A 24,151-nucleotide genomic window follows, 5' to 3' on the forward strand; every position below is an offset into this window, starting at 1 on the left:
TAACCTCAGTGTTTGTATTACAGTCATGCACCAGCCAGTCTTGTTGTACTACCTATACTCACTAGAGGAAAAAAAAAATGAAAATAAAACAGAGAACAAGGAGTTGCTAAAAATATTTTTCATTAAAATACAGTTTCTTCCCTACAAAAGAATTAATGTGATTCTTCTTCCTGGAAGCAACTAATTAGGTACTTGGCACCTCATGACAGCATTTGTTGCTGAACCATTAGTACTAAATGTTAACACCCAATACACTTAGCTAAGGCAGAATATATTTTATATAGTAGATTTTTTTTGTTACAGATAAATCTGTAAAAGCAGAATCAAGTTTAATCCTCAGTCTCTATTTATCTCACAAGTGAAAAACACAAGTTCTGAATTTACCTGACATAATGACAAAAACCAAACCAAACCAAACAAACAAACAAAAAACAGATGAGAAAAATGATTACTTTTTCTGTTCCTTAGAGGAACGTGAGACTGAAAAGATTTCTTTGAGCAGCTTACACTCTGGTTTGTATCTATTACAACTGTCCTCAGGAAGGTCGAGTAACCTATGATTAGGATGAAGTTAAATACAGATTTCTAGGTATTTCTAGGATACATGGAGATTCTATGTATGCAATCACTTAATTTTTTTCAAAGTAATCAATGTACTTTCTTAAAAATTATTAATCTTAGTGGCTGAGCTATTTGCTACCCTCAGAAATTATATGTGGCAATTGTACATATTGAAAGGATGCAATGTGGCTTCTATTTAAAGTAATCAATGGCTACAGCAGTGAGACATTCATGGACATTAATATACATTATACTGTATGTGATAAATGCTATATTGAATGTAGAAACCAAGAGTAGTGACAATATAGAGAGACACTGATTACTGTTGCTGAAACTAGGAGAAAAGATGCCCAAGACTCAGATAAGACATTGCATTTCAGTCAAGTCCTAATTTAATCTCACTCAAAACAAGGTCTTGTCAAATCCAAAAGGAAATATGAGTTGAAAGATAGTCACTGACTAACCAACAAATGCACAAAACTTGAGAAGAAAGTTAGAGTGCAATGCTGCAGAAGGGGATTGTCTTCAAGCAACAAGTAGGCTTTTCACAGAGGAGTGTGAAAGGCTAAACCACATTAAACATAGTAGGCCTTCTGTGTATACCAAAAGGAAAAGTGTAAAGTAAGGAATTCTTCAAAGTCAAGAGAGGAACTAGGATAAAATGTAGCCAGAATCACGTGCTTCAAGCAAGATGAATATAGGTCATGGTATCTGATTAAGAGACTTCATTTTCTTTTTGGCATTAATTATCTTTATTTTAAATATATACATATCTGTAGTACCTATAATAATTTGATGCACTTGTAAAATGTGTAATAATCAAATTAGGCCTGTTCGCATTTTTATCTTCTTCAACCTGTCTTACCATTTTTAATTAACACATTACAAGTATGCATATTTATGAGGTGTAGTGTGATATTTTAATACATAAGTACAATGTATACTGATCAAATGATGAGATGAAATATTTCTCTCTATCATTATATTGTGTTGAGAGTTAGAACTAGCTTGCTGTCTATTGCTGTGATAAATACTATCACCAAGCACAACTTGAGGAGAAAAGAGTTTAATTAATCTACTTCCAGGCCAGGTTTTGTTGACAAAAGTTAAACAGGAACTAAAGCAGAAGTGAAGGAGAACCTCTTCTGACCTACTTGTTTCCAGCTCCCTCTGTCTCATGATTAGCTATGTTTCTTCTACAGCCCAGACACCTCTGCCTAGGGCTTTGCCATCACAGTAGCTTGGACCATTTTTTTCCATCAATCAATAAGTAAGATATCTTACAGACAGGGGCATAGGACAAACCCATTCAGGCAATTCTTCATGGGGAGGTTTCTCATTAGTTGACAAATAAAACAAAGGAACGCTAAGGCTTTGAGCACTTCTTGGTTATTTGTATTATACATAGTAGGTTATTATAAACTGTAGTCATCTTGTGTGCTGCAGAACACGAGAGTTTATCAGTCTTTGTGATATTTTGGTAGCCATTATCCAGTTTCCTTCTGACTCTCTTGGGTCTATCTTCGCAACCTCTAGTATTTTGTAGTCAGATCATATTTGATTTTTTATATTTATTTTAAACTCCATATACAAGAATATATGCTATTCACTTCTTTATAGCTGGCTTATGTTACTGAAGATAGACTCTAGTTCCAACCTCTTTCTTGATCACTGGCTATATTCCCTTTATGGCTGGATAATGCCTATTGTGTATGTATATCCCGTGATTAGTGATCCATTCATAATGGGTATCTAGGTGTCAAATCTTTGCTATTGAGATGAGCACAGCAATAAACATGGGAGGGCATCTGTGGTGCCCAATGAAGTTGGAAGCATTCTCTTAAGAAAACGTCTGAAAAATCTAATTGTCATCAGTTGAAAAGAGGTAGCAGTTTAAATGTCCCCCAAAATAAGAAAAAAAGCTCAGTGACAAGATTAACATTTACACAAAATCCCCATGAGAAGTTATAAAAACATTGTCTAGCAATAAAATGTATGATACAATCCAATAGTTTTAGAATCTCTTCTTAAATTTGTATAATCAATTTTGCACTAAGGGTCAGTGAGCATATGAAGGTCTAGAGTTATACTTAAAAAATATTTTACTAGTTCTCCTCGTTGAATGTCAGTGTGTCACTAGTCATAGAATTTCTCATTTCTTATGGTGTGCTAGAAATCCTATCTCTGCAAATTTATTTTTTTCCAACAGAAGAAATGTCTTTGTTGGTAAACAGTTGAACACATGTGGTTGCAGTCTGAAGAACAAGTCAAGGGGACGTGTGTAATATCATTTTTTTCTTTACAAAGAGATAAATGTCAGTTCTTCCTCTAACTGAACTTGAACCATGGGAGCCAAAATTTGATATATAAAGAGAAATACTTCTCATCGGCATTTTGCTTTCCAACAAAAAATTGCATGAATGAATCTGTACACGATACTAAGAAAGACCAAACTGTGGAATGATTTAAACCTTGACATCTCTTTAGCTGTATTTTGCAAAATTTATCTTCTTGCTGTGGTTGCAAATGTTTCTTCTTATTTTATTAGCTCTTTTCTTGTCATAACTTTTGAAAACTAAGTTTTAAAATGTTTAATTTGCAAGGTGCCATGAGAAAGATGGTGACTTAAACTCTCTCAAACTTTGCAATGTCCACCCATGGGCCCTTTCTGTTCGTTTAATTTTCATAATCAACCTTGGAATGCCTGAATTTTATCCCAGAGTCAACATTAAATGAATAAGCAACCTTTTGGTTGCTCATTACCCCTGTATGCCAAACAAAGTTTGGGCTAACGCTTTCATCTTAAGATAATATTTCTCTTCACTTTGATTTCCTAGGGAGCGAGCTTTGAATACAACCCAGCCTGGGTCCCTTCAGCTTACTGTGGGAAACTTGAAACCAGAAGCCATGTACACCTTCAGAGTTGTTGCCTACAATGAGTGGGGACCAGGGGAGAGTTCTCAACCCATCAAGGTGGCCACTCAGCCTGAGTGTGAGTATGAAAACGGAAGGGCAATTTTTAAAGCACTTATGTTCACTGTCTACAACATTCTTGCATCCTTTTCCAAGACCTTTTTTTGATGGAACAATATAGAAGGGAGATCTTTGGAGCAACACATTTAACTTAAGCACTTTAAAAAGTGAATTAAATTTTGAATAAGGCAGTGACCTTACTCAAACCATAATAGGAAATTATGAACAGGAAAGGCACAGTTTACCCCAGAAACCCCCATGCTTCTCATCTGCAAAACACCTTACCCTGCTGACACACCACCTCATCATCATCCTCTTTCATTTATTTTTCATAGATTTTTTATGAAGTGTCTAATATTAAAGAAAAAATTGAATAGCATGGAACTTTTAATCTCAAGAAATTACTACAAAGCTTAAACATGCACAACATATGCTCAAAAACCTACCATAACATGAACAGAAACACTGGGGATATGGACATTTGTCTATTTACTACATTATCTTCAAAATTTAATCATCATATTAACATATATGGTCTGAAAATAAAGGAGCTGGACACTCTAACAATTTAAAATTTAATAATTTGTATTTTGAGAGTCCCAGAATAAAACATTCCTCTGCTTTGTTAAGTTTTGCTTACCCATTTTCCATATGTTTTAGGGGGCAAATTAAATGAGTAAACAATCTTTTGGTTGATCATTACCCTCTGTTTTAGGGGAAAAATTAATGATGAACAGTTTGTTCATTTATATTCAATGAAAGCATTATAATCTAAAAGTTAACTTCATTGAATGTGAACTTATAATAAGGTGCATTGCATCACACAGATTCCAGATCTTCCTGTCCAATTAATAATACTAAGTCTATGGTTTTTGTGCTTTCATTGGTTTATGTTCTCTTTGGAAATACCTGTTTCACTTAAACACAATTTGACATATTTTTAAAGATGACATACAAATTAGAAACACTTCATTAGACATAAATGCAAAAAAAAATACCTCAGTATTTTATGGATGGTAGTGGTGCATTCCTTTAATCATAGAACTTGGGAGGAACAGGCAGGGATATCTCTGACTTGGAGGGTACCCCAAAGTACAGACTGAGTTCCAAGACAGACAGAGCTACACAGAGAAACACAACACAGTCTTTAAAAGAAATCAAAATCAATCATTGAAATAGTTCATTGACTTGTGTTTTTGATATCACTCTGGTGAAGACCAGAGAGAGTAGATTAAGACACCTGAATCCTGGAGGATGATTGACTCTTGGGAAGATCCACAGTCTTTCTTCTTGTTGCTGTGATTACAAAGACAATATAGAATAATCATTCATGAAAGCAGAAATGGTTAAGCCTTAATAATCTTATAAATGCTTTATGAAAAATAATATTCTGGACATTAACTTCAAAAGTGTTGTGAGCATACATTTTCAACAGTAAGTAGGGCCCAGAGGATCCTGAGGAGAATGCAGTAGGTAACTTTTAGGATCATGGATATAAACACTGAGCTATTATTGAAATCTTTAGACTAATTAATCATGCACCCATCATCTCCACAGAGTCATTTCAAACAAGAGGCCAAGCATCCTCTCCAGCCATGCACATGTAGATCTTCAATTTCACTCAGAATTTTCTTCCAAAGAATGTTGTGTTGTTTCAGTGATTTAAATAACTAGACAAATGGTCGTGGAGATGGCTTAGCAGCTAAGGGCATTGTAATCAAGCCTGATAACATGAGTTCCATCCTTGGTGGTAAGAGAGAACTGTCTCCTCTAAATGGTCTTTTGACCTCCATCCATGCTTATTCTGTGGTATATGTAGTGTGTGTGTGTTGTGTGAGTGTGCATGTGTGCGTGTACATGTGTGTGTGTGTGTGTATGTGTGTGTGTGTTTGTGTGTGTGTATGTGTATGATTATAAGCATCATGAATATCAGGCAGAGAAAAAAACAATGGTTCTGACCTGGACTTTTAAAACCTAAAAGCCCATGACCAATGACATACCTTTTTCAACACACCATATAGCCTCCTACAAGGCCTCATATTCAACACAACCATGACCACACCTCCTCATCCTTCCTAAACTGTTCCACTAGCTGGTTACCAAGCATTCAAATATATCAGCTTGTGGGGGGTCCTTGTCACTCAAACCCTCCCATTACAGTTCACATATATAGAATTGAAAGCCTTTGAATATTTAGAACTTTTGAGCAATAAAATGGAGTAAAATCAGGCACATACATTATGTTAACTATACCTTAATTATCTACTATATCAACACATTTATTATGCTAAATTAAAAACAATGTACAGCTGGGTTAGCAGCTTATGCATATGATTCTGACACTTGAGAAGAACTGAGGCAGGTAGATGGTTATGAGTTTGTGTATGGAGTGAACAATAGTTTGAAGTTATTTTTTAGGTTCTCCAAAATAAGCATAGGAAAACAAAATAAGTTTAGCCTACCAAACCATGATAAAAATGTGGTCAACCATATTTCATGCAAAATTTTAAAAGTGGAGTTAATACTTATTTGTGTCTTACCTTGAGTATATATTTGCAACACACTTTATTTTAAGCATACTAACTATAAAAACCTTCAAAATTATAAATAGAAAGTACTTATAAATTATTCTAATAGTGAAATCTAAACATGGCTGTGTTTTCCTTTTTTAAAGGATATTTTTATCAAATTTCCATGCAATATATGAAATATTCATATGTAATCTTAATACTTTCTAGAATTATTTTCACATAGTATTAAGAATAATAGCTCATGATTATTTTGTATTTCTGCTAATTCTGGTTTAGTCAGCCTAGCTTTCTCCCCCAAAACACAATGTTTTGTCTTTCTTCAATAAACTTATTTTGAAGCTTCCTATTTTAAAAGTCAGATGGGTTTCATGCTTGTTTGTTTTGTTTATTTTGATTTGTTGTTGTTTTCTTTTATCTTATGCTTTGTGTAAACACCAATCGTTTGAATTCCTGAAACCAAAAGACATTTGATGACAGCTGCTAATAGCAACATTTCCTGTGATACATGGTCTCCCATTTTTAATGTCATTGTTATTATTATTTGTGGGGAGCCGTCAGAAGGCAGATATCATCCTTGCAGCTATCTTGAGACAAATACTCTGATAAGAGACTTGATTACAATAGCCTACAACAGCTGAGCACACTCTGAGAACATCTTGTTTTAGATACCCAGGATTTTCCCTTGGGTGTGTGAGACTTAAAGGTGTGTGACTTAAGGGCGTGACTTAGAGATCAGATTTAGAGACAAGGCCTAAGGGCATGACTTAAAGGTGTGACTTGAGGTGTGGCTTAGAAGTAAGACATATAAAACGTGAGAGGCAGACAGAAGAAATCAGTAAGAATTAGGCACTTGGAAGAGAACAGATTATTAGGTGTTAGGCACTTAGCACTTGGAGAAAGAACTTGGAACTGGGAAAGAGACTAGCAACTGGAACTAGGATTAGGTACTAGGAACTAGAGACCTGGAACTAGGGACTTGGAAAGAAGAAGAGAGACTGAAGAATAAACAGGATTGAATCACACTCTGTCTGGTCTCCATTCTTCGAGTCTATCCTCACTCTCTCTCTTGCTGAACCCTGACCCTTGGACTGGAGCAGCTTGGGGTGTGTGGCCCTAACAGTTTAGCCCCCAAGGCTTTTGGCAGTACGGGTTCCAACATTGATAGAGCCGTTCTTGACATTTTGGCCCCCAAACGTGGGGTGGAGTGGTTCTCAACATTTTGGCTCCCAACGTTGGGCAGCTCGGGCCGCAACAATTATTATTATTATTATTATTATTATTATTATTATTATTATTATTATTATTAAATTAACCTATATAACTATGTGTTTTCACAAGCACTCTTAACTGTAGAATGCAAAGAGAGGCCTAAAATTTACAATCACATTTTGTGAATAGCTACTGTGTCCCTAATACTATTCCAGACTATTTAAAGCATGCAGACTATTTAAAGGAAGGAGCCTACATGGAACTTATTACCAGTGCTCATAGAACTTGGAGGAAGTAAAGAACCCACACATCTAATAGTCAAGCCTACCCAATAAGAGATCCTACAGGAGGTCCTTAAATGCAACATACACAGCGCTATATGTCTGTTTTGGAGCATGTTTACAGAGATGATTATGTATCCGTTCATTTTTAATGCATAATCACTGTACACTCACCTCATCAGATCAATGATGTTTTAGAAGAGTACTGTCATTATGCCTTCAATGTTATTCAGTGCTAACCACTCAAAGAAACAACAGAATGGAGTTGCCCCTATAGCTCAGCATTTGAGAACTGACTCAGCATGCCCAAAGACATGGATTCCAACTGGTACTGCAAAAGAAACAACAAACAAATAAATAAACCAGACCCTGCCTCCTATAAACACTTATTTTACTCAGTAGCTGGCACATACTATGAAGAAGCAATTGAAGAATATAAAGTTTCCAAATGGATGCAACTGAGTGGTAACATGTAAAGAATTTTTTTTTTCTCAGAAGAATGAAAATGAAGATTCCCTCTGCTTTCAAAACACACCTCAGCCTTGAGTAACTTGTCATTAAGAGCAATAATGACCTCAGAATTTTCTTGTTTTGATCTTTATTCACACTTGGAATAGTTCATTTAAAATAGCCGCTATACTTTATTAGTATGAATTAAAGATCACTTTTGTATTGCACTGTGGCTTGACTCTGTTTTCTGGGAGTTGCCATTGGCTTATTTATCTTTTCTTGAGTAGATGTGTAGATAGGAAAAATTCAGCCTATGTCAGCAGGATGTAAATTCAGAATATCCTTTAGAAAGCAGACACTGAACTATATCAGTCAACTCATTTATACTGAGTACTCTGTGACTCACTTATTACATTTATTATAGACATTATGATAAATAAATTGCATTATTATAGCTAATAGATGCTGCAGTAAATGCCATTTGAGCAATATGAAAACATCACTAAGATTACTTAATAACTCACCAAATGCTGAGGAAGATGGTATACCCAAGAGATCTAGTGCTCTCCCATTCATTCATTTCAGTGATTGTGTATATGTGTGTGTGTGTGTGTATCTGTGTATGTGTACTATCATAGTCTATGTTTTTAGAGAAAGTACATAATTCTATTTTATTTTGCAGTTTGAGAGATGCAAATACAAGAAGAGAAACTTTGTCAGTATTTTTCACTAACAGAACTATTTTATCCTTTAAAGTAGATCTCATCTGGGTTTACATTTAGCTGCTGTTTTTACTGCTGTTTTCCTAAATGCAATGTAGTAATTGTATATGGACATTGCACCGCTTTTATACAAACTTAATGTCCAGACTTTCATTTTATTTGAGTAATCAGTTCCATTAGGAAAATTGTATTTTCAAGGAATAAAGCCTGGTGCAAATTTGTGTGAAATATAAATCATCAACAACTGTCTCTACAAGTGCATGCATTCTGCTGTAATCATTTAGAAAGATCAACAATCTGAGATCTGGTTTATAAAATAATAGCCTGGAATAGAAAAGCTTGATTTTTATGAAGGCTTGTGTCCTCTGATTATATCTTCCTTTTGCTAAACCTTTGCCCTGTCTCCCTTGCTTTTGTGGTGTGTAATTTCTCCACGGTATTATCAGGCAGGATTTAAGTCCCTGCCTGCCTAAGACATGTCTAATCTTTTCAGACCACATGTGGTGATCTTTTTTGTATTATGTGGGGTCCCCAAAAAAATGCTATTAAGGCAGTTTAATCACAAAGGATGTTAAAATGGACCACATACAGGCTTGAGGGCCTGAGTAACAATACAAATCCTGTTTGCTTGAGCACAGCACAATTTTCTGCAAAATTCTTTTGTAGTTTAGAATTGTAAGTAATGTTCTTAAGTCTACTATATTCTTTACATGAAAAGATAGTGAAAGCAAACTCTCAACTTGATTGATTTACAAATATACAACATAAATGTATAACTGGTTAAATTTTCCTCCTTTATTTTTTGATTATGGAAGGGTTCTGCTTCTATGGTAGTTATGATCAGAATAGTGAGTATCACTGTATGCATCCCAGAGGCTCTTCCATCATTGTTAGGACTTAGCTTCTCTGAAGTCTATAAAGTTAGGTATTGCCTATTTCCCATTTTTACAGGCTGTGAAGGTGAAATGTAATGATACAAGAGTTTCTAGGTCCTTCCTGACATCTACTAGTCACTCAATAGCCAGAAATCTCCTAATACCATTGTGATGAGAATCAATTAAGAATATAGTACCAACTAGCCAGACTGTGAAAGAAGTGATGTGCTCACACCTGTAATCTCCTCATTAGGTAAGGGTAGCTAGAGAGCTATGGTTAATTTCTTTAATGACTTGATATGGATTCTAACAATCACGATCTTGATTGCAACACAACTGAAGTGCAAAGTGATTTGAATAAATATTTGAAATAATCATGGGTGCAAAGTTGATGACTAGCGAAGTTGGTGGTGGTCTAGACACAGGTCTTGACAGTAAGAGCAAGAATGTAAACAAGAAAGGCTAGTTAGTCTCTTTTGGCAGCCAACAGACTTTGATAATAAATTTAAAAAGTCTCTCAATTTAGACCATATTTTCAAGTATTAGAATTATAGCAGGCAAGACCTATTGCTAAACATTCTAGTGACACAGGCATAAGACACCCATTTTGATTTAATTGTCAATTAGATTACACACACACACACACACACACACACACACACACACACACACACACACATATATATATATATATATATATATATATATATATATATATATATGACAAACATTAGTGGAAGAATTATCAGTAATTTTAGAGGAATGGGGTATTTAAGAGTTCACAGTAATAACATTTGTTTTCTATATAATCAACAATAATATTTCATGTTAAATTCTCAACCTACACTATGGAATAGGGTAACTCTGTGAACCATATATCGATAGATATTTAATTATAATGAAATACGATTCATTTTCATGTAGCAAGTCACAACGGCTACACTTCAAGTTACCAATGACAGGTAAAAATCAAATCAAGTTAAAAATCAAGATTAAACTGCTTTCTTTTTTACCAGTATCTTCAGTACTGGACACTTGAGAGCAATTATTCCATGATTGTAGGATGTTACCTCACATGGGGCCAGTCTGAACACTGAATTAGTAAATGAGGATAGAAATCCCAGTCAGGGCACCACACCCATTTTTCAAAGCTCTGTGACTATAATAGAAGCCCCTGCTGCTGTAAATACACTAACATGTACTTAGTATAGACCACATTTACACACAATTGTGTTACTGTGCTTCCTAGTTGCAAGAGCACTTCTGTCTAAACACAATTGATGCAATATTTTATCAAACGTCAATGTCTCAAGACTTCTTAAGATGGAACACAAAATAAAAAATAAAGTTCCTAGGGCAGAAGATGAAATATTAAGAAAACCAACATAATTTATATCAATCTCTGCTTCTGAAGCAAAGTAACTGTGACTGGGTAATTTCAGTGGAATGCATTTCCCATAGTTCAGGAAGGTAGAAGCTACAAAATGAAGGCTTGGTGTCTGCTGAGATCAAGCCTTTGCTTTCAATATGAATTTTTTTGTCACAATCTCTGTAAGAAACACGATATATCTTCTCAGTATAGAACTGAATACAGGGCAAAATTCTGGGGAAAGGGCTGACAGTGAGCTGCTTTATTTCAGGTCTTATAAAAAACATTAATCTCTTAATTATGCCTGGGCCAAAATTTTGTCCTCAAATGCAGCACTTCATAATAGTGTCTTCAAGGTCATCTCAACATGAATCTTGGAATCAAAGCAATAACCTAAAAGAGTAGAAAAATCCAAGAAATTAGTAGTCCTTCTGTTTTGATAATGTACTTGTAAAATAAACTCTTATCATACTTGGTGATGGGTTGTATTTATTCTTGTGAGTATAAAGTTAGTATCCCTAAAACTAGTACAAAATCAGTATAATTTATTTGTAGTTTTATGCACAAAACATAATAGCATTAGTATTCATGATTGTGGAATAGTTTAGAACATGAGACCAGCATGTTGGATCACACCTGTAGTCAGAGTACCCAGAGACAGTTGCAAAAGTATCATAAGTACCAAGACAGTCTGAATGTTCTATTTTTTAAAATTATATAAATATAATGTATAGTAATCCTTTGTCAGATGTACAAGTGGCAAAAATTATCTCTTATCTCATGGGATTCCTCTAAACCCTGTTGATTGTTTCTTCAGCTCACCCTTGGTGTAGAGAGAAAGGAGAAAAGAGGAAGGGCACAAAGGATAAAGGGAGGAGGGTTGTAAAGGAAGACAAAGCATGACCAACTGATAAAAGAGCCAATCAAAATTAAATAGATCTCACTTTTAAATCACTTCTCTACAGATGCTTTTAAAGGTAGATTCTATTCTGATTGCTACATAAGTGGGAGACTGTAAATGTTTTCCTCCCAAAACAATAAGGATGAATGATTGTTCTTTAAATCTGAAACCCTTGCATTTTATTACTTTGATAAATTTACTGTGTCTATATTGGAAGATAATGTCTTGCAGACATAGTCATGGGCACAGTGATTCCTATTCCATGGAAATAGATTCCCTTTTAGTACAATCTTCCTCCCTGCCAGGGGGCAAAAAGTAGATATACTCAGTTAAGTAGGGACACAGTTTCTGATCACAGAACCTTTTACAGGCAGGGGAATTGCCCTGATTTGAAAGTGAAAGATTTTCAGGTGATGACAATTACTCCATATGGCTATAGGTGTTGAAATAATAGTTAAATTGTTGTCATTAGTTCCTAGAGGTAAATGATCAAGGGTGTTTTATCATCTCACCATATGGAAGTCGGGCTGAGGAACTATGAGGTCACAGCCAATGCCAGAGACCATGCATGGTCTCCTTTTTAAAATATGTAACCTGAGCTGAAACCATACGGAATGGAAACATAGTGGGAAAAATGTCTGTACACAATGGGTCAGGAGCCAGCCAAGCTCTTTCATTTACTCCATAACTGCATGGGATTTGATACTGTAAGTCTGCCACATCATATGGAAAATGAAGATAGTGCCCATCCTGTAGCTATGTCATAAGGAATAAAAAAAAAAAAAAAAAAAAAAAAAGGTTTTCAAGCTGGAATGCCTCCGTCCACCTTCACTTGGCAGTTTAGATGACTTGAGAGATATGTCCCGCTTTCACCAAGTTCACAGCCCCCCAATGTTGTTACTGTTATAATTTTCCATTATTCCATCACTTAATTATAATTATTCATATGATCATGTTAATATGAAATGTTCCCCTGTTTCTTTAGGATTGTTTAAGTCTCTTTTATTTCTCCTTTAATTTGTTCAGTAAATAGTTCTAAGCATAACATTCTCTCCTGGCAAACTCATTATGGCTATGTCTTTTAGCCTGCATAAGCCCTTGCTTTTAATCTCTAAGTTAGAACGTTAACCTGTCATTCATTCATTCACTCACTCATTCATCCATCTATTTGTTTCATTCATTTATTCGATCAGCAAATAATCATTTTGTATGCCTTGTGAGCTCCACTCTATTTCTTGAAACCGGTAATTGGCAGTTCATTAACAACAAAGTACTTATCCTTGTAAAGTCTGTACTGCAGTGATAGAGAGAGACAAGAAAATGGTGAAAGCACGAGGAATGACAAGCCTGCTGCAGGACAAGCAAAATTAGGAACCTATAGATAACTAGAAAAGGACAGTGTCTCTGAGACAGGATGATTTAATTAAATGCCTTGTTGAATCTGGGGTGATACTGGTTCTGATCAGGGGTAATCTTGGACAGAGCCAATAGTGTTTTCCAGCATCATAGGTTGGTGGGGGGGGGGAGGGGGAAATTAAAGAAGTCTGGGCTGTACCACGGGAAGATGAGCAAGGGGTTTGTGAGGTGGCAGGCTCTGCTTGGAGATCCTTGGAATAAGGCTTTAACTCCCCTGTGAGAGCATCTGAGCAGGAGGGTCTGGCTTGATATAAGATTAAATGGAATCTTGGAGATCACTTAGGATTCCACAGTAGTGGAATTGGAGAGCTGGTTGGACTGAAGGTTTTTTGGTGGGATAAGAATAAGGCATGTTGCTGGATGTGGGACTGGAGAAAATACAGGAATTTGGATTACTTATAAGCCTCAGTTTTCAGAAAATAATTAATTGTTGAAATTTGAAAACTGAGGGGAAAGACCAATTCATAAGGTGTCTTGAGAGAGAAGGTATCTGAATAACAAATCTGAATACTTTTTACTTGCTAGGTTTAACTATTGAGTATGTGAAGATTTTGAGTATTCATTTGCACAATGAGCTCAAACAAATTACTAAGTAATCTGACTAGGAACACAAATAAAAACCCACCCGCAACCAGGCTAATGACCAGTGAAATGCAATATAGCCTCTAAATTGATAGAAAGATAGGCAGTAACTTGAAAACATGAAGTCTATTTTTTGCTTTTTGTTTGTTTTTTATGTTTTGTTTTTTAATGCAGTAGCTTGTTAATTATCTGTCTCTGTGCATGTCCCTTGTGAATAAGTTGCAGTCAAGTGCACATGCACAGTGCTGTGAACATGGGGAAGTCTCCTTATTTCACAAACCTCCCTGTCATCCCTGTAAGGTGTAATTTGATGTGCCTGATACCAGAAAGAATGGACTAAAAGCAGGTTTCAGATCTTCAGCCCAGTTTTCCAGTTGCCAAGATTTTATACAGATCCAATCCAAAAGTGTCAGGTCAATGCCAACAGGGGTGTTAGCTGAGAGCTTGCCTGTTGTCTGATGTGTACTTTTCTTGTGTTCATTAAACTGGAGGCAAATTTAATGGGATGCCAATCACAATGATCTATAGGTTGAAACTGACTGTTCCATCTCTGTATTCCAATCATATAGGCAGAAGCCTGGGTTAGAGCCAAGTGAATGCTACAGAATTAAAGAAACATTTGGCTCCTGACTTTCAGCATCCCCTTTCTTTTAGCCATTTCCAAATGTCAGGCACAGGTGGTAGAAGAGAAACTCTAAATTTTTGGTGCCCAGATTCTAAAAGATTTACCCAGTACCAAGTATTCAGTTGAACCCATAAAGGGTTTGAAATTGTAGCTACTAAGCATTGAGCATCAGAAAGAACAAACTTTGCATCTATAGAGCTTAACGTTTGAAAGAGATAGATCAAACCTGGTGGGCTCTTGAGGCCTAGGCTTAGATTCTGGATTCAGAACCTTTTGTGTTATGTGGCTGGCTGGAAATAACTGCAGTTTCTTTTCCTAATGCTGGGACAACATTTTAAGCAATGGCCCCTGGGTTCCAGACTGAGCTATCCTATCTATCTTAAGAAAATGACTTTCACATTCTGATACTTTTTTTTTTTTTTAATTAGGGTGATCATAGTGTCTCTGCTGACTAAGAAACCATCACATACTATGTGGCTTAAAAAATAGGTTTCTCACCATCTTAAGCCTTTATGTATAGAGTCCAAGTGTTAGTAGGGCCACACTCTTCTCTGGGTTCTAGAGGAATAAAAATTCTTTTCTTATAATTTCTTAGCTGCTGGTGTATCCCGGCAAGGAAAGACATATCTTGGCAAATGTCTACAACAGGTTAGACTCTGTCAGGATCTTCCCATCATAGTCTTCCCAATTCTGAATCTGAGCATTTTTCCCTCCTTTGAAAATGGAAGTGCTCATGTTGGATTTAGGGCTCACATCAGTTATGCTAATTGTATCTGCAGAGATCTTCTTCCAAAGAAGGGCATGTTCTATGATTCCAAGACCACGTGGATCTGGGCAAACCTTTTCAACACATTATGTCACCCTACCAAAATTGTTAGAAAGACTGAATGTAGTCTGATCAAGGAGTAAGCACATCATGCTTCTTTTCAATAAACTAATAATTTGGCTTTAATAATTTAGAATAGGCTTAGTTTTTATCTTTCAAGAAAAACTTTTAAATGAATCAATGTGTTGACTTTTATATTTTCAAATATGTTCACTTTTCTGCTCTTAGAAAAAACAACAGAACAAAGAATGTTGGTATTGTGACATGTCTAGGGTCCTTAAGAGTATATTTTATGTGTTCTTTTCATAAACTCTTGGAGACCTGTAGGTCCTAGGACTTCATCAACATCAAGGACTGAAAACTAAGCTGGTAATGAAACTAGGAAGTGAACATAATCTGCTTGATACAGACCCTGCAATGCTGTCAGGTAGAACTATACTGTCACAGAGCACACAGTAGGACGATGCCTCTCGCAGACACCATAAGCTGCTACATAAAATGTCCAGTGACAGTTTTCAAATTGTTCAATGCGCTCACATAGATTTCCTAACCAAAAAAATTTGCAGACTATTGCTCTTGCTCTTGGTCACCATCTAGAACTTGGTATTAAACACCAGGCACTGAAGGCAGCACCTAGATAAATCAGGGGACATGGGAGAATCAAGCTCCTATTCACTTGGAAGCTTCACGCCAACCTAACATGATTCATAGCATTTGACAGTGATATCCAACTACCAAGTGGGAAAATCATCAACACCCTTTCCAGCTATGAACTCTGGAGGTTACAGTGATGACCTTAGGAATGCAGGAGGAGTTCAAGAAGTCCAACTCTATCTGAGGAGCTAGTGGCAGTTAATGGCTACTGTTCTGGAAGGAGCTCAAGACTTTTGTTGTTGTTGTTGTTGTTATTGTATAGCTATGTACCTACAGGTAGAAAGAAAACCAGTGGGTTTTTTTGAAAGAAAGAAAGAAAGAAAGAAAGAAAGAAAGAAAGAAAGAAAGAAAGAAAGAAAGGAAGGAAGGAAGAAAGAAGAAAGAGCAGATTCATTTGGATGGGAATATGGTGAGGAGGATGGAGGAGGAATTGGAGAGGAAGAAATGGGATGGATATGCACATGTATAAAAATTTCACATAAACATTTAAAATCTTCCCAGATATCGGTGCTCACATCTGAGCCTCACAATTTCAAAAGTTATGATCCTATACAACAATCACATGCCGTTATCTTAATATCTATTGAGTTTAACCAAGGTAGATTTTCTGTACTTGGAGAACAATCTCGGAGCCAGAATTCTGGATCAAACCAAGTCTTGGACTGCTTTGACAGAATTAAATATGACAAAACTAATGGAACCAGAGCTTGGGTTTGATAACAGTCATACCACAGGGCTGTGTGTACACAAACTAAGGTCAAATATGACAATTTTGGAGAAAACAAAACTCAAAGTTAACTTCAATTTAAAAATACCTCTTTAATGACATAAAATTAACAACAATTCACCATTGTGAAAAGTTTTTACAGAAATCCTATCTACAATGCATTTGTAAAAGCCTGACATTATTGGGATTATAATAACTTGGGTGAGATATGCTAAATGTTAGAGGAACATATTGAACACTTATTTGTTACTCTTAACCCAAAGGTCTTCACTTAGCTAAGTTTCATTAGTATTTTGCAGTGAAATAAAATCATTTTATTTTTTTCTAGGGGTTAATCAACTTGTATTTTTAAAACATGCTTAGGATTATCAGAAATGCATTTTTTTATTTCCAGTAGTTTGATGCACTAGAAAACAAAATACTTAAGTACAGATAACAAGATACTGCTTTTGACATATCATTCGTGGTTTGGGTATTTAAAAGTAGCAGCTTAAATAGCTTATTAACCTAGAATATGATTTGCTGTATGTCTTCATTGTTGTCTACCTCTTTGGAAATATTTAATCATTTCCTTCATTCCCAGTACAAAGGTTCCTAGTTGATCTACTAGAGTTGACTATATCTTCCAGTATAGATGGCCTGTAATCACAGTGAATACTGACAACTTGGATGTTGGCTTTCCTCAACTAAGGGTTGTTATAATTAAAGCAGATATAATGTAGTATAAAGGTATAAAATATACCATTAAATTTTTGTTATCAATAGTTAATCAATACATTCAATCTGAGTGAATGTGTAGTTTTACAAATAATTTTAATCCCATCAGATCTTCTCAACAAATTTGCTAGATGTCTTAGGCTACCTATGAGCTCTTATGGACCACATGTTTCTTTTACATGGAAATGGCTTACATGTGTATTTTGTGGCTCATTCAGGCTAAGGAGAAGTTTAAAATTTTGCCAATATTATATTAAATTGAGTTTCAAAGTTGTTGAGATCTAAAGTTTGAACCTACCCCTCCCCAGACACACATACCAAATAATCACTTATAAACTCATACATCACCAGAACTTTCCTGACTTTAGTCCTCCTTTATTCAAGATAAAAATTAGTGTTTTTTGAGTGCAAATTAGAGTCATGTCATTCATTTGATATCAGTCATTCTTTATACATCCCTGGGTATATACACCAAGGCAACAGCTTAGGGAAAGAGAAAGCTGTTTAGGCATAGTGCAGGAGGCTAGTGTAACTGTGTTAAGTCTTCAACTCTGATTTACTACCCAAGTCTGTCCTGCTGCTGCTATCTCTGAACAAGCCTGAATCCTCCAAGTGGTTAATAAACTTCTTATCTTTTGAATACCGAAAATAAAATAAACCTAATCCTCAGGGCGGTTCAGTCAACAGACCGAGAGCCTTTTAGATGCTTCCTGGTGATATGGGACAGCCAGGTTTTTGGCCCTTTGTGATTATCAGGCTTTCTCTAGGAAGCATGTATGTGTATGGGCAGTAAAGGTGCTTCATGGAGATAAATGTCAGCGGAGTCACGGTATGAATATTAATTTCAGGATCTTCAAGGTCAGATGTCTGTCCAGGTTCATTGTAACTGGAATGTTTATTGTAGCTGTTTTAGGAATGATCTTGAATCTCTCTGTCCCTTTCCAAGCATCAAGGAAGTGAAGAAGAGAAACATTTCAACATGCAGAGCTGGTGCACAGATGGAAAAAGTATCATAGGAGAGACTCATCTATCACTTATGGCAGTTATTTTGAATGCCTTAAAAGTGATCAAAGTTTAAGTTTACAGGATCTAACTTAGGCAGAGAATAAAGGAGAAATCAAACAGAAATGCCCAGCCCATGTTCCTGAAAAGCAATGACTTTATATAGAAAAAAGAAAGAAAAGACCAGAGGAGATAAATAGACACTAAGTATCTTTTGTAGGTAGGTCCATTCATAAACATAGAGATAGAAATTAACTAAATAGGAACACAAGAAAATTAACAAGAAGGATAGATGAAGAGGCGGTCTAGCTAGGATTATAATCAGGGCAGAAGAGAAATCCTCTGAGTGCATGATGTAGCAATGGGAACACAATAAGAGACAGAAGCTCTGGTAGTCACTCACACACCCTACATAGCTTTCACATACACATAGGGTGCAGGGGGACAGTTCTGTGTGTTGCAAGGTTTCTCATCTCAGACAATAGCACTCAAGTTACCAGCTATGCAGGTTGGTCCTTTAGGTGTTGTGATTGAAATCTCCCTAGCCATCCCTCTTCTATCAACTGAAATTCTTAATGATGCTATCTAAATCTCTGTCTCTTCAACACCACAAACATCATTCTGGGTAAGGCTGAATTTCTCTTTCTTTAAAATTCCAGAACATTTAACCACTATGCTTCCAATGCCCACATTTATCTCTTTAAATTTACTCCATATTGTAGATTGATCACAGAATACCAAAACCCATCAATTCTTTTGTGAGTCTTAAAGATGGGAAAGAGTTGGGCTTTTAGAGACTGCTTCGCTCCTTGGCAATTTTAGCATTCCTTTCCATGTTAGACTCTCTTGCTCTTGACTCTTCATGGTTCTTCTTGCCTCCTTGGACTATTAGTCTTATGGAAACAAATGTATTGTGTTAGCCATCAATTATCATAATTTCTGACACACTACAGAATTCAGTTAATATTTAACAAGAATTTTATTTTTATTATAAATCATGAATAGGTTAATATATATCTTTATATCAAAATAGGACCTATATGAACCCCATCTTTTAAAATAAGGTAATTCAAGTTCAAAGACTTTAAAAATCTTGACCTTGTCCACATAGTCTGAGTGAAGTTTATAGATTTGGACCTATGGTCCCTGACTCCTGAAGTTATACATATTTCTGCTAGCCTTTGATATCAAATATTAATTGAATGGGACCTTCTGGCACTTGCTGTATCAGAACATCTGACTTATCGGGAACATATGTTCAGAGAATAAAAGTCTAAATGTTTCCCTTAACTTATAGTCACTCCCCAAACAGACAGTTTATCCAAGGCAGTTGCTTAGCATTTAAAGGATAGAAAAAGATAAACAGTAAATTGCATCCCCAAAGAGATAGTATATTCTAAGGTAGGTTCTTTCTGTTGTTATGTAGAAAAATCTGTTCACTTAGCTGTCTGGAAAAGATTGCTGTTTCTTTCTATTCTAAAAAATGGCAGTGGGGTTCTTTTATGAAAGCAATCTATACATGTCTTTTATAGCTCTATTAAAACTACAAATATCAGATATCGATTCTACCTGCACTGACCGCAGTACAAGCCTACTTCAAGAAAGGCTGCTGGGACTTTGTTACATTATCGCCATGGGAAACACTCTGGGTTGTGCATAAGCCGAAGACACCTGCTTCTCTGTTACTTATCTATTTATAGAGAGCTAAGATTTTTTTGTGTGCAGAAATATAATCCTGAAGTATATATGAGTCTCAAATCAGTGTGAAGCAAGCAAAGGACATACAATATGCTTCCTGTAGGTGATGCTTCCAAAGGAATGAAACAATAACCTGGCCTCTTTCTATTCTGGAAATAAAGCCATGAAAGTCACTCTTTGTGGACACATACAAGTGGATGGAAAGTCTAGATTATTATTTGTATAAAGATCTTTGCAATTTGATGAGGGCATCTCTTGGCTGGATGTGATTTATTAACATAATCCTGATGAGGATTACTACTATATCCTGGTACACTTTTCTTCAGTTTCCCATCACATGTCACATCTATTTACATTTTTTTCTAACCGTCCTGGAATTAGGAAGAGAAGAGGAAGCTGGAAATGAGCCAGGTACTCTTTCTGGAGGCTGTGGCACTAGCCAGTGGATTACTTTGGATGCTGTGTGTGTGTGTGTGTATGTGTGTGTGTGTGTGTGTGTGTGTGTGTGTGTGTGTGATTTCCTATAAACTTTATATGGTAATGTAATCCTGATCAAAGTTATGATCACAGTATGTGTGTGTGTGTCTTGTCCCCATGATTATTAAATATCAGGAAGGATCTTACTTCAGGGTATAGGACTTGGGTATTTGGTTCCTGACACTTCCTCTCACAGTTACTCTAGACTCAATGTGTATTTGTCCTTATTTCTATTTGAAATGACTAAAGTTCTTCAAGACTTCTCAGAAAATTCCTTTGAACATTCACTTTTTGTGAGCAAACTTTTGTCATAGTTGATAGTTTTCAAGGTAATATCCAAGTATTGTTGGAAATGAATTCATGATCGTCTTGCCTTGCCTATCAAAGGGCTATAATACTTGATTAAAACTGCACTTTTAGACAAACATTTAGAGAAGAACCTGGGTATGTTTTGTGCTTTGAGTATTATTAGCAATACCGCATTTTTCTCTTAATTTGGTAGAATAAATTTTAGTCACCAATCGTGTATTATCAAACAAAGCAGCAACTTAACTACAACCCTGTACATTGTGAAGAGTGACTTGTGTCACTTGTGACTCTTCCATTGTAAAGAGATTCTGTTATCATTTAGTTCCAGTTAGAGCTTCTCATACTAGTTTTACCTAACGTCGTCATTATCTAAAACATTCCTCTAGAGATGTGGTAGCTGCCCTTCTTACCAGCTTATCATGGAAAGGCAACCAGCATGCAATACCCGCTAGATTAATTTTTATTAATGGTTCCTGATTCATCAAATTCTTCTCTCTTCCTTAAAATCAATGTTTTTCCACCAATAAAAATCTGAAATGATTTTTCAATAGTAGCTTTCAGCCAAGGCTCTGCCTTCTCTTCTCTGATAACTTATAATTAATTGTTAGATTGTTTTCTAGAATTACTATATGTTTAGACATTTACTCTTATCAAGTACTATAAGAACCTACTACAAATCTTTTTGTACCTGCTTACTGTATTTTGATATTTTCCTAGGAAATATCAGCCTCAAAATATTTCACAGTCCTGGACAAAGCACAAAGGATGAAAATATAAAGCACAATTAAACTTCAAAGCTAGCTGTTCCTTGAATGTAAAATTTCTAGTTGCAATGGGAAATAAATAAGACCCAGCTTATCTGGAGGGGATAAACCCTTCATAGCCCTGCTGAAAATCAATTTTTTTTTTTTTTTTTTTTTGGTAAATTGGAGATTTTTTCCCTGGACTTGAATTTGAACAATATGTTCAGTTTTATGTTAGTATTTACTATGTTAGTTAATATGTTATGTTATTTTTACTATGGAGTGAATGGGAGGTTCTTGAAAAGACCACGTTCATGCTAAAGGTTCTACAGATTGATTGAACTTACGTAATCAGGTTTACTATAATCAGGATAATATAATCAGTCAGCATAATCAGGTTTATATAACCTAAAGCTGCCACTGACGTATACATATTGCATGAGTTTTGAAACTTAGTTTTGCTTCTCAGTTTTTAATCCTGTATTTACATTTTCTAGATCACAAAAGCAGTTACCTTATAAATCCTCAATTTAAATGGATTACAATTTAAACGGAGGTTGGATAGGTGCCTTGGTGATTAAGAGCACACTCTGCTCTTCCAGAGGACCTGGGTCTAATTCCTTCAACCACAAGGCAACTTAAAATCTTCTCTGACTCCACTCTCAGTGGAGCCAGCATTCTCTCTGGTTTCCTTGGGATCTATGGACATACTTTGTTCATAAGCATGAAGACAAAGCATTTATACAGAAAGTAAATAAATAATAGTTATTAAATAAAAATAATGTTGGATAATTTCAACAGATTCAGGAATATTGACCACAATTGTCACTTCCTGGCAATGTTTTAAACGTTGAAATTCAATATAATTTATATGCTTGTTGCAGAAATGTTAATAGTGTGTTGCCATAGTGAAAGTTTTGAGGTATCTTCCTAGTAGTATATTATCATGTTGTCATACCCATTAATCAATGTAAGTATTAGGATATATATATATATATATATATATATATATATGTGTGTGTGTGTGTGTGTGTGTGTGTGTGTGTAATTATTAGGATATATATATATAGTCACACCTACATATTCATAAGTAATATGTAGGTTCTATGCTAGACATGTCATACATTATGTGGATTCTTATGTAGCTGTATCTGTACACTGTTTATGTGTGGCTAAAAATACAATCTTACTATTAAGTATAACATACATTAGCAGAAAAGAACCTTTTAAAACTAAAAGCAAAATTAATAATTGTTTTCTCCAGGTGAAACCTTTAACACTTCTGTGGTTTCTTACTAGAAACCTACACCCCTCCTTTTTTGTTCCTCCTTGCCAAATTACCATCATATCACCTAAATATGCATAGTTCAGTCAAGTTTCATTATGGTGATAATTACATTGCTAGTAGACTTTCTGATGTTGCATTTCCTATGCATGGGATAGAAACAGATTTCATAGAAATATTACTAAACCTGTTAACTACAGGATTAAAAAATCAAGAGGCAATCAAAGCATTCACTTTATTATCAATAATTGTGAATAGTTTCAGAAATGAGTTGCATGTGAAATGTTCTTTTGCAAATCATTGGCAGTAGAAATTTCTGCTAAAAGGAAGAGAATTTTGCGTGTAAAATTGTTCAGATCACTACAGAAGATTTCTTAGATTGCTTGTTATCATCCTTAAAACTCACCCCCAAATCAATTTTAAATTATTAAGCAGATAAAGAGAGTCATCTTCAGATTTCTGTCCTGACTTGAGGGGATATGACTTATGGATCATTATTTGAATGACAACACATACAATGCCTTTTTAATTTTTTTTTTTTTTAGAATGAGGCATTTCTTTGGTTCTTCAAGAGTAATAGCTGTTAAATTGACAATTTAGGAACATTAGAACTCATTGTACGTTACAATCATTTAAAAGAAAAAACTTTAAATATTCAGATGTTCAACTACATATTCGCTGACACTAACATTTGTCTTCATTTCAGATTTCCAGCTGAGAACCATCAGTATAATAGCTGAAAGACATTAGCTCAGCCAGTGTTCTCTAGGCTGTGGCATGCCTTTATCTTCCTTAACCATTTCCTTGAAACCTTTAAATTCATATTCTTGTTTGGGACAGATTTTTGAAAGTCCCAAGATTTTAGATTACACAGACTGAATAAAAAAATAAGTTAGGCTTTTGGAATTTAGGAAACCATATGGTAACCAGATACTTGAAAAGATATGACAAAGAAAAGGAAAGGATACAAATAAAATAACTGTACATATGATAAATGACTTCTTGTTCAAGAGTATAACATTTAAAACTCTATTGGGTATGGCCAGATGAACTGAATCCTTTTAAAATGCTTGTACTTGAAAAGGTGAAAAGGAGCTACTATAAACACACATCAATTTTAATTACTATTCTTTGATGAAAAGTTGAAGATAGGTCTGAAAGAATAGCTCAGCTCTTGAGAGCACCCAGTGCTTTTGCAGAGAACACGGGTTCAATATG

The 24,151-nt window shown here is 35.4% G+C and overlaps 1 protein-coding gene across 2 annotated transcripts in view; it reads left to right on the plus strand.

Moving 5' to 3' along the window:
* Positions 1–24,151, plus strand: part of Dcc (DCC netrin 1 receptor) — a 1,059,673-nt gene that overhangs the window by 758,981 nt on the left and 276,541 nt on the right. For both annotated transcript variants that reach the window (XM_034518676.2, XM_076912482.1), the window contains exon 9: positions 3,399–3,553. In XM_034518676.2, coding sequence (XP_034374567.1) covers positions 3,399–3,553 — 155 coding nt within the window. The remainder of the gene's footprint in view (positions 1–3,398; positions 3,554–24,151) is intronic.

Source organism: Arvicanthis niloticus, chromosome 14, assembly GCF_011762505.2.
Source record: "Arvicanthis niloticus isolate mArvNil1 chromosome 14, mArvNil1.pat.X, whole genome shotgun sequence".
NCBI lineage: Eukaryota > Metazoa > Chordata > Mammalia > Rodentia > Muridae > Arvicanthis > Arvicanthis niloticus.